The sequence below is a fragment of the Henckelia pumila genome, chromosome 2 (assembly GCF_033568475.1).
Source record: "Henckelia pumila isolate YLH828 chromosome 2, ASM3356847v2, whole genome shotgun sequence".
In the NCBI taxonomy this organism is placed as follows: Eukaryota; Viridiplantae; Streptophyta; class Magnoliopsida; order Lamiales; family Gesneriaceae; genus Henckelia; species Henckelia pumila.
This window is the reverse complement of record NC_133121.1, coordinates 12,662,298-12,673,633: the sequence shown is the minus strand read 5'-3', so window position 1 is coordinate 12,673,633 and position 11,336 is coordinate 12,662,298. Positions and strand designations below refer to the sequence as shown.

Here is an 11,336-nt window from a genome sequence, read left to right as displayed (position 1 = left end):
CAGTAAGAAAAGAAAACTGGATCATTGATTCAACATGTCACGAAATAGTTTGTGTTTGTTCCTCATCTTCAATAAATTTCAGGTGATATCTCTTTCATCATGTACTCTTTATTTTTCTTAAAAAATTAAAAACAATGTCATATTAAGGTTTGGGGGAGGGTTTATTTTTTAAAAAAAAATTAAAAAATAAAAATTTTAAAAATAAAAAAAATATTGCTATAATAATATTTATTTTTCTTTTTCAATGGCAGAGTAAGGAGCGAAAAACTTCTGACACGCATTAGTTTTTATTTATCATATTATCACAATAGATTAGATTTTAATATTCCGTATATATTTAAATTGCAAAGTACTAAGAAAATGAAGTCTTTTTGTATAGATGTTTATTTATTCTTCTTTTTATCAATTTAATAGAAAATATATAATTGATGGGATATAAGTTATAAATAATATATAATTGTGTGTTTTCAAATAACATATTTTCTAAAACTTTTATGAATATATAGTTAAAGTGATATTGATTGAATGAATAATAACATGTATAATTGAAGGAATTAATTTGTAAAAGTGCAACATATACTCACATAAATTTTGTGAGTGAGAGGTGAGAATTGAGAAAACAACTTATAAGTTTTTATTGATTATTAAGAAATGGTTGATTACTAGATTAAAACCATTTTGAAAAAAAACAAACAAAACAAAACAAAACAAAACAAAACAAAACAAAAAAACTTTTTGCATATAAAAATTGGCTGCAAAGTTGTTTGGAGTTTGATTGTAAAGATGTAGAGTATTAATATCTCTACTATAATTATCAATGTAATAGATTTACCTCAGAAAAAATAAACAAATAAATAAACTTTTGAAAAGAAAATGTTACTCTTTCAAAGTTTATTGGAGGTATTTGGTTATGTAAAAACAATTTTGCAGCCAATCAAAAAAAAATTAGAAAAAACAAAAAAAAAATAGAAAAAACAAAAAAAAAAACAAAATGGGTTTATTCTTTGTAAATTATCCTATCTTATTTTCAATATTAGGTTATTTGATTGTCTGCTTTACTAGCCATTTTCAATAAGTGTATAATTTTCTTCCAACTACATGAGTGAAAAACGGCTATATATGAAATATCATAACTCGAGAGAATATGGAGTTGAGACTTTTACATTAATATTCCTGATGATATACATGTTATGAAAATTATTTCTATGGGTTATACATATATATTTCACACAATATCAAAATATTAAATATATATAATTTTTTTATATAAAATATTTTCTTAAAACTTTCTATTATCATTTTAATTATATTATTCTAAAAGTTTTAAGAAAATATTTATATAAAAAAATTATATATATTTAATATTTTGATATTGTGTGAAATATATATGTATAACTCATCCAATTATATATTAATATATTAGTTGATAACAAGATTTATAGATAAACATATAATCACTTTATAAGTATGTTTTAAAATTTCAAAGTTTGCAAATTTGAATATATATATATATATATATATATATATATATATATATATATATTAAGGAATAAAAATCTAACTTGTGATTTTATGATATTTTATGATATTTTATTACTAAAGGACTAGTAATGAGCCGGTTTGGGGGTGTGATGAAACTTAAAATTTGTAATTATTTATATGTTAAAAAGTGTGTTTTAAAATTAAAGTTTCATTAAAATTATGAAGTTGTATTATTTTAGTGTTATGTTTTTATATTTAAATATTTTACTAAAAATGTTGTATTTTATGTTTTGTGCAGGTTTGGTAAAAAATAAAATTACTCAAGCTACAAAGGTCATATTGGAGTAATCTCAAATCATGTAGAATCACAAAAGAGGCATCTTCAACTTTGTAGAAGACAAGAAATTCAAAAAACCTCATTAAAATGATCAAAATAATCAAACATAAAAAAAGATACAGATTTACTTTTACTATGACCAGCATCTAATAACATGCAAATAGTCAAACTTTTTTTAAGAAAAGGATTAGAAACGTGTTTGGGACTGACAACTTTTAAAAGGAAATTAGGCACACGATTTTAGTTTAACGAAGGACTATCCTTTCCTTCTTCGCTTGTTCAAAAACATGAAACGGAGGAAGGAATGGCAGTAGCACAAAGCAACCTTCTTCACATTGCAAACGTCAATTCAATTCCCATTCCTCGAAGAACCCAATCACGGACCTCGGTTTCACTGCCATGGGAAGAACGAATTCCTCCGAATGCCGTCCGCCGAAGGCGTTCTCCTTCGTGGCGGGGAAGCTTCAGCCTCGGAGTAGACTTGGGATTTTCCCGAACCGGACTGGCTCTTAGCAAAGGCTTCTCCATTCGCCCTTTAACGGTATTCTCACATTCTTGGTGTTTTCTTGTGTATTTTCGAGATGGGTTCATTCCATTTTCGTTCAGGTTTTGGAGTTGAGGGGGCAAAAGCTGGAACTCCGGCTTCTTGATATTGCTGAAATCCAGGTCAGGGTTTAAAGGATTTTGGCTTCTAAATTCCTTTTTTTCCCTGAGGTTTTCAGGATTTTTTTCCTTTGTTACTACTGGCTAATATTATCTAGAGTTTAGTGTTTTTGTAAAGATGTTTCTTTTATGCGCATTTTTTAGGAAGTTGATGAGTTTATAGTGGGGCTTCCTAAGTCAAGTGATGGCATGGAGACGGAGCAATCGAATAAGGTTCGTAGTGTTGCCGGTAGGCTTGCAGTTCGAGCAGCAGAAAGGTATAATATTCTTCTTCCGTTTTCAGCTGCATGGTATTTATCCAATGACCTAACTTTATAAGGGGCTGAGGCTGTGCCGCAACATAGAGATTCAACTGGGAGTGTAGTATATAGTTTCGGAGAAGTTTCACGTGAAATTTAATGTTTTATAGTTTCACGGAGCCAACTGCCAAGCCCCCACACCCGTTTAGATCACTATCCTGACTTGACATGTATGAATAGATTTGAGCACAACAAATTTCATATAGCAGAGTTTTTGAAGTATGTTGATTGAATGCAGTGAATGATGCATAGGCCTGCTTTGATGTGCTAGTCCTGCAATTTGTTGAGGCGATATTTACTCTGTAGAGTTAACATGGCTAATATTTTCGGATTAAAAATGAATTTTTAGTTATTGCATACACAATTTTAACTCGTTAACTTTACTGCTCCCTGCTCTGCTTTTGTATCTCTGACTAAATGATTGCTAGTATTGCTAATCTCAAGTCGTGCTATTTAGAACATTGCTATATCAACCATAAGCCTTGATTTTGTATCAGGGGGTGGAGGGTATATCTTCAGGATGAGCATGGAACATCAACCGAGGCTGTTGATCATATGATTGCCCAGTAATTACCTCTTCATCTTGGTATCGCCATATTGTTTTTGCCAAGATATTTTGAATGTTTTTGCCTTGTTAGGAATTTACTTTGTAAGAGGTGATGACTCGAGAAAATCTCAACCGTTGACTTTCAAAATTGTGTGCCTGCTTAGTTTTAAAAAAGACTTAAGTGGTGTGGTCGACACCAATAAGATTATCATACGAAATTTTTTTCTAGTGAAATAGTGTCTTCTCTCAGAATAATTACATTTTGTTTCTCTTTCGAGAATTTGTGCTAGATTTTACATTTTTTTTAAGAGAACTAGAAGTTGCATCTACTAAATTAATTACTATTTTCTATTTGCAATTTTATTAGTAAGCGAAGAGATTCTCAATGCAATTTGAATTTAGCCCCATGTACCTCATTAAGGTGGAGCAGAAGAAGTTTTAAATTGGAGAGCAAGTAACATTTCCATGTACGTGACTGGGAAAGAAGGGTGATTCACGCCCTACGCAACTCGAATTTATGTCGCCTGTTTATAATTATAATATTATCTTTTATGGTTTTTTGGTCACCTTGGAAATTAATGCTATAATTTTTGAATCCATGTAAAATCTGGACGGCAGCATATCTTATCATTTGTCTTGAAATATTAGGGGTCTCAGTAAATCTGCTCGTAGGGGGAACATTGATGCCTATGCTGCTGTGGTAAGCAATAAACAAAATGATTCTCGTTTCAGTTTTTTTCATCTATATTTGTCCTTAATTACTTCATTTATATTCCAGTTAAATACCATTATTTGTATAGTTTATTTCCTCTAACTAACTAACTAAAACTAGTAAATATGCATACGAAATTTGTGTGTGAAATGTGTTTTATCTACTGAAAACTATTCTTTTATTTGGTGGAATATCAAGAACAAATACAACGTATGAAGCTTTTGTTAATGCTATGTGGATAATGGTTTAGGAGAGGAAAAGACTGATCTCATCATCTTGTATCACAAGGAAAAAGGATGAAATTAAAATAGACAAATAGTGTCTTATAGTTGGTTTCTCGGACATGTTTATCACTGAATAAATAGTTTAGGTTATCTTGATTCTACTTAAATTTAACTAATTTGTTCGCGCACATTTTGACTAAAATTTGAATATTGACCTAACTCACCTCAAAAATTAGCTCAAGAGAAGAGGGTTGTGCAAGCCTATATATTAAACTCACGGGCTATTTATCCAACCGATGTGAGACAATCGAATTAACACACCAACACACCCCTCTCACGCCCAGGAATGAAACGATTGGAGCGTGGAGACATTAACGGGTGGCCCAATTATGGGACGAGTGATCAATTATGGGACGTCCAACACATACAACGAGTCTGGGCTCTGATACCATGTTAAGAAATTGACATGAACCTAACTCGCCCCAAAAGCTAGCTCAAGGGGGTGGTTTGCCATTGTCTATATAAGGAACTCCCAGGTTATTTACCCAACCGATGTGGGACACAAATTAACACACCAACACATCCCTTTCACGTCTAGGAATTAAACGATTGGAGCGTGGAGATATTTACGAGTGGCCCAACTATGGGATGGGTGGCCCAATTATGAGCAGTCCAACACATACGGCCGGCCTGGGCTCTGATACCATGTTAGAAATTGACTTGGACCTAACTCACGTCAAAAGCTAGCTCAAGAGAAGAGAGTTGCTCAAGCCTATATATTAAACTCACGGGCTATTTACCCAACCGATGTGTGAGAAACTTATTAACACACCAACAATAGTTAATGCAATTAGTTATGGTGATTCACAATCTCGCTCGATTTGTCAATTACTATAAGCTTTGTTGAGATGAAGCTTGAATAACTCGAATTGCTTCAAATGTGGAAATGTGGAAATGCCCTCTTAGGGAGTGTTTGCAACCACTAAAAAAAAGTGATTGTTAGCTTTTGGCTTAAAAAAATCATTTTTGTGTGTTTTTTAAACCTAGATTATGTGTTAGCTTATGCTTAAATTAATTGAAATCCAAAAGCTAGTCGTGTGGTGATTATGATTCTCCAAAAGTGATTCTAATAAGAAGGTCATTGTTAAAATCACTTTAATCACTTATTTATCAAACACTACCAAACTTTGATTTTTAAATTTTCACATTTGTTTCCAAACACTACCAACTTTTTATTTTTCTTAACTTTTTTATAATTTATAAATTAATCACTTCTACAAAAACACAATCTATTGCAAACACTCCCTTAGTATTTAATATAATGAGTTGTTGAAACAATAATTATGAAACTATTCGGGATACAGTAGTAATTTAAGCAACATTTTAAAGTTAAATAAATAAATCAATGTAAGTAGAGGTCAATGAGCAAGTGAACGTCTGTGGAGATTTCCTTCAGCTCAAAATCAAGTTGTCAGTCTTGATACAAAATAAGTTCAAGCTCGTATTACTTTGTTGAGCAGCCACTGACAGCTAACTCACGTAAGACACAGCTCGTTTACATCTCTACATCAAATGCATAATTTGAATGATATTGTTATATTCTTGTTGCACTTTAGATGGTACAATCACGATAGCACCCTATCAGCATGCTATCAATCCATTTCTTTGTTTGATTGCAGAAGGTGCTTGAGAGATATTTTTCAGATTCAGGATATGGAATTGAGCTTGTCGTTCCGAAGCAGGTTGAACTCCAAAACAAGCTGTTGAAAGGTCCCCTAAAGGACTCTGATTTCTTTCCAGAGGAATAAAGTCAACCTACTTCGGAGAGGTCCGACAAAGGATTTCCATTTTTCTTTTCCAGAGTAATTGGTTGGTTATGAACTATTTGTGGTTCCCATGGCAAAAGGCAGCTGCAGATTATTTAGTCTCTGTGGTTCTTAAACATATAGCATAGGTATTTTGACAGAGTCGAGCATATCTGATATGAGATGTATACAATTTCAACATTTAAATCCCAAGAATTAGGGGGCATATTTGAAAAAATAGGTATTGCTGCTAAGATTAAACTCGGCTATCGTTTTTAAGTTGTTACCATTGAAATTCTTCTGTCTTTTTTTTTTTTTTTTGACGTAATTTTTCCTGTTCAGAAAGTTTGAAAAGTTCCACCCAGATAGCATTCAATTTGAGTAACGAATTATGTCGCGTCAATGAACTAAGGACAAAGGTCTAAGGTGTCAGAACACTACCTTCGGAGGACGGTGGACAAACATTTTTATAAACAATTACACAATAATCCCAGAATGAGAGTTTTTACATACTTATGATGCACATAATTTAGAAAGACAATGAATTATGTCAAACAACAAGCAGTTATAATACATGTATTTCACAACCAAACAAGAACTAATGCACACAAAAATCAACACTCATTTTGAACACAATTATTTCACTTTAGAGAATGCACATCTCAACAAATAATGAAATTGTAAAAAGAATGACCCTTCTGCACAGGAGAGCTAAAACTTCACTGCTTTCTTGATTGTCTTGATAGACGATTTAATGAAACTGTTCCTGGCAGAAGCATAGTATTCACAGTCATTGTCATCAAGCACCAAAGGTTTCTTTCCAATGCAATCCACTCTCTTCTTCATGCCTTCCAAGATCAAAGATGGAGAAGATGGGATTCTTCGAAACGCCCTCTTACTGTCTGATCTTGAAAGCCTGCTGCTTTCCTTGACATTCTTTCCCTTTCTCTTAATCTCTTCACCTTCATCGCTTTCCACCTCTCCTTTACCAGTGGAAATCGATTCTTTCGCTTTATTTCTCTCTTCGTCTATACGGTAAGGAGGGTTCTTAAAGAGCGTGTTGTCACCTATGTTCCTGTAAAAAATGTCGTTCTTTTCCATGTCTTCTTTACCTTTACATGATGTTATTGAGTTCCTAGCTTCTTCTGTTTCAGTGACACCGCCTTTTGAAATCTCATCCTCCCTTTCCTCTGAGACTAATTGTGGGACGATGACCAATGCATTGGTGGTTCTTGGGGATTCAGATTCGCCAATGTGTGGAGAATCAAAGTGAGCACCACCTTCTGTTGAGTTCTTCTCCAGCAGAAACTGCAGCCATTTATCTATATTTCCTTTTCCACGTAGTTTTCTTGCCTCTTCATCGTCTTCTTCATTTGGTTCATGATAATCGGGAAACTGAATATTGTGCAACTTCGTCCCACTATCTAGTATCTCCAACTTTTCATCGTCCCCTATTTCAGTTTTGCTGCGGTTCTGTTCACTGTTATATCTATAAGGATTCAATATTTTAATATTGTTAACGATCTCTTCAGTTCCTTCAAGTTCTTCTTTTTCTTCACCGATCAGTAAACTCGCTGCTGAAGCTCTCTGCTCCTCTTCCAGGAACTTCCTTAATTCCTTCCGTAAAGTGGCAGCAGACTTAACTTCTGGTGAACGGAGAGCCTGCTCAATCTCTTTTCTCAGGAAAGTATTATTCATTTGAGTTTCTTTCTGCAGCAGGTTTGGCTCGTTTCCTGTCAAAAACCGTACAAGATTGTTATCATGCTCTTCTTCATACATTCTTGACCTTTTCCGTGTCTGCTCCCATTCGGGCTGTATCTGTTTCTCTAGCTCATCTCTTTGTTCATACTTCCTGTGAAGTTCTCTCTCAGCAGAATCACAAATGGCTTTCTGTGCCTCGAGTCTAGCTAAAAGAGCACTGCTTGCTGCTTGATTTAACCTCACTTGTTCTTTGTAAACGACACTCCTACAAAAAAAAAAACAGTTGATTTATAATTCAAAATCTAGTATTAATTACTGCAACACCTCCTCCTTCAAAATTCGAATTAAACACAGAAACACTTGGTTTAAATAATTACAACACCACCTTGAAGTTACACCTCACACCTCACAAACTTACTGGTGCATGGCATCTCGAATCATCTTCTCCAACATCACCCTGTGGGAAGATTGCGCCTCGGCTACACGTCTGCATTTCTCAGCCCTCCTTTTTCTCTTCATCAGCACCAACTCAAGGTCTTGTATTGAAGCCTTCTCTTCTTCGGTCTTCCTCTGAAGTTCATTTACTTCTTCATCTAACTTCTGTATTTCTGCTTGCATTTTTGCAGTTGCTTCTCTCTGTTTCAAAGAATCTCTTGCTGTAACAATGGCTTGATATGGGTTGCTCGCCATTAATGGATCTTCGTTTTCTTTCCGGACGAATGGTTTTACTTTCCTCATAGCTGCCAAAAGCGAAAAAAACTAAGTGAAACGAAACAAAAGTGGAATGCCACCTGATTTGCTTGTATATATTTATCAGATAATAATCCACAGACCTATTATGGGAGTACTTGATCTTGGCCTTCTGTTAGCATCTAGAGATTTCAATGCATTGTCAAATGACTCCCTTCGCGAGAGAACGACCGCGGCTGGAGCCAGGCCTATTTTTCCTTTCGTTTCGGCAAAGTGTTGTGGAAAAGTGTGAGATTCAACAGTCTGGGTGGCATTTATTTCTTCGCTTTCACCTTCTGAAAACAACCAAGAAAATGCTCTATTCCTGTAAAACATGAAATTTGAGCTCATACACCAGGACATAACCACTTTTCGCTCGTAACTAATCGTATTTACAAACCTGAAATCTGATCTGGTTGAAGCGAAAATGGACAAGAACTGGTTAATAGATACGCCCAGTTGAAAATCCCACCAAGGAATGAGATACTCCAGCTTGTTTTCCTTTCCCTTGCATACTTGCCATTGTAATATTCTAAGGTTGCTAGGAACAGTCAATCCTCCTCCTGTACGATGAGAATTTGATTTCACATCAGTATCTTGATAGTCTGAAATTTATTTCACTGTCTCAATAATATTTATTACATTTGTAGAACCAACTAAATTGGCATTCTTAAAATCTTGACATTTGAAAATCCATTGTAAAATAAATTCATACAAAATGAACTTGGAATACTTGGCTTCAAATCCATCGATCCAAATGCATGTTTACATTTGCTGGACAGATTTGAGCTTCATGCTAGAAAAAGTTGTGAACTTTCTTTCAAATTCCTTCAAGCAGCAGTCGTTAACATTCACTGATTTTCAAATCCAGAAGTTTAAATTTCATTGTGAAATCAAAATCAACAGGAACAACAGTAATAGTCTTAAGCAAACAGAACTTACTTGAGCAAGGAAACCAATGATCAATCTCCCATGACAGAGGGGAAGCAGGATCAGCATGGTAATACAAAACATTCCCGTACGGATCAACTCGGATTATTTCTGGATCAAATCCAGCATTCCTGGAATCATAAATGGTACATTAATGGTGGGATTTTCTTGAATTCAATAAATACATATCATGCTTAATTTTTTTGGAAAAAGAAATTGAGTCACAAATCGAAAAATGGTTTACCCAAGATGATTGAGCTGTTTCCAGAGAAGAGAGACAAAAATCTTGGGCTTCGTTGTTGGTTTTGCTTGGTGATCTATGATTGGGAACATCTCTTCCAGTTCCTTTACTCTGGATTCCTGCAAATCACCATGAATCTCAACGACACATCCAGCGAAATCCCCCTTAACTTGGAAATATTTTTAGGATCTTTCGGTTGCGAATTCAATCGAGTATGCTCCACAAAACAAAAAGAAAAGTCGTGAAATCTACCAAATTCAGAAGGCTAATCATCGAAGAAGAATCTACATACCAATGCAAACATACTTCTAAAGTTTTCAACTTTGTAAAATTATTACACATAAAACCATACGAGTATCTACGGATTGAAGGATATGACATCAAAAGATTTCAAATTCACAATCCTTAACTAACCCATTGCATTTATGAAGATATATGCTTTTCGAATTATACACACATTTTTAACCCTTTCCTCACAATATTGCAGCAATCCTCAAATTCAAATTCTTCCATCCAATCACAACCTAAAAAAGTTACAATCTTGTTTCTTACTGAAAAAAAAAATGATCTCTTCTCTCCAATTAAAACCTGGGTTCACTAAAAAGTAAACAATAGATGTAGCAAAAACCATTTAATCAGCTACCTCTTGCTGCACCAAAGCGTACGGAGTAAAAGCGAAAGGAGGGCCATTGCTATATGGCCCAAAACTCCGATCCCGACAGAGTTTGGCATAGGCTCTTGGGTAGCCCACGCCTTGATCTACGGACATCTCTTCTTCCGTAAGCACCATATCGATGGCCGCCATTTCTGAACTCTTGTGTCTTCTCTTCAAGAATTTTTCAGAGACTGAAAACTAAGGATTTTTGGCTGCTGTGTAAGTATACACAGAGGAGAAAAGCTGTGATCTTTGAGTGTGTAGATGAAGCAGAATGCCAAGTTAACGGTCGTTTTTTTTATTTTTTAAATGATTTTTTTTTTTCTCTTTGTTTGGGTGTTTGAAAATGTGTAACGGCTACATGCGCTGACCCACCCACACCTAATAACTCTTGAGATACGCAGCTAGTTTGTGGAAAGACCCTTTTGCCCTTGGGAGAATGATATTAATGTGTCATTATCATTACTCATTTTTAAAGACGGGGGCAGGCAATAAAAACTTGTAGATTCGAAAGTCCAACGCAGAATTAATTGTATTGAGTCCAATATGGAAAAATAATCAAAGGCTGAATTTGGATCGAATTAGATTCCTAAAGTAAATCACATGTGAAATTTGAAGAATAATTTTTATAAAATTATTATTTATCTTATTCACCAAATCGATGACACCCAAATTATTCAATGATATTGAGGATCTCGGAAAAAATAACAATTCACACCTTATATTTTTTAGTAAAGCTTATTAATAATTGAAATTTCATTAATTGTACTGTTTTCCAAATTTATTACATAAAATCAAGTAAAATTATGTATGTATTATGTATATGCGTTTAAAATTGATTTTGTATGCATAAAATATAGAAAAGCATATATATATATACAAAATCAGCCAATCATTGCATAGAAGCAGGCTCCTTTAGGTTGCCTTTCATGATTCATCGACGTTATACTGCGGTAATTAACGAAAGAGTTGAGATAAAACATCGGGAAGGTAAGGGGATAATTAGGATAA

The 11,336-nt window shown here is 34.1% G+C and overlaps 2 protein-coding genes across 4 annotated transcripts; one reads left to right on the top strand and one right to left on the bottom strand.

The window, feature by feature from the left end:
- Positions 1–2,087: 2,087 nt before the first annotated feature.
- Positions 2,088–6,329, top strand: LOC140883549 (uncharacterized). Of its 2 annotated transcripts, none has more exons than XM_073290069.1 (6): positions 2,088–2,360; positions 2,426–2,485; positions 2,627–2,739; positions 3,279–3,347; positions 3,977–4,028; positions 5,947–6,329. In XM_073290069.1, the coding sequence occupies exons 1-6, from the start codon at positions 2,124–2,126 to the stop codon at positions 6,070–6,072; spliced, it is 657 nt and encodes a 218-aa protein (XP_073146170.1). In that variant the 5' UTR covers positions 2,088–2,123; the 3' UTR covers positions 6,073–6,329. The 2 variants fall into 2 exon arrangements, with proteins under 2 accessions (XP_073146170.1, XP_073146169.1); XM_073290068.1 differs by having other exon boundaries at positions 5,944–6,329.
- A 441-nt stretch (positions 6,330–6,770) lies between these two features.
- On the bottom strand, positions 6,771–10,529 carry LOC140884962 (uncharacterized). Of its 2 annotated transcripts, XM_073291873.1 has the most exons (7): positions 10,314–10,529; positions 9,674–9,789; positions 9,442–9,560; positions 8,900–9,062; positions 8,604–8,824; positions 8,189–8,510; positions 6,771–8,035 (listed from the first exon to the last, which is right to left on the bottom strand). In XM_073291873.1, exons 1-7 carry the CDS (start codon positions 10,473–10,475, stop codon positions 6,781–6,783), a joined length of 2,358 nt encoding a protein of 785 aa, XP_073147974.1. In that variant the 5' UTR covers positions 10,476–10,529; the 3' UTR covers positions 6,771–6,780. The 2 variants fall into 2 exon arrangements, with proteins under 2 accessions (XP_073147974.1, XP_073147973.1); XM_073291872.1 differs by having other exon boundaries at positions 8,604–9,062.
- Positions 10,530–11,336: the final 807 nt, after the last annotated feature.

Excerpts from the sequence above, each read along its gene's own strand:
- LOC140883549 (XM_073290068.1), top strand. The coding sequence starts at position 2,124 with ATGGCAGTAGCACAAAGCAACCTTCTTCACATTGCAAACGTCAATTCA. Across the intron at positions 2,361-2,425 it reads TCTCCATTCGCCCTTTAACG|GTTTTGGAGTTGAGGGGGCA; the intron begins GTATTCTCACAT and ends ATTTTCGTTCAG. Across the intron at positions 3,348-3,976 it reads GTTGATCATATGATTGCCCA|GGGTCTCAGTAAATCTGCTC; the intron begins GTAATTACCTCT and ends TTGAAATATTAG.
- LOC140884962 (XM_073291872.1), bottom strand. The coding sequence starts at position 10,475 with ATGGCGGCCATCGATATGGTGCTTACGGAAGAAGAGATGTCCGTAGAT. Across the intron at positions 9,561-9,673 it reads AAACAGCTCAATCATCTTGG|GAATGCTGGATTTGATCCAG; the intron begins GTAAACCATTTT and ends TTATGATTCCAG. Across the intron at positions 8,511-8,603 it reads ATCAAGTACTCCCATAATAG|CTATGAGGAAAGTAAAACCA; the intron begins GTCTGTGGATTA and ends CGCTTTTGGCAG.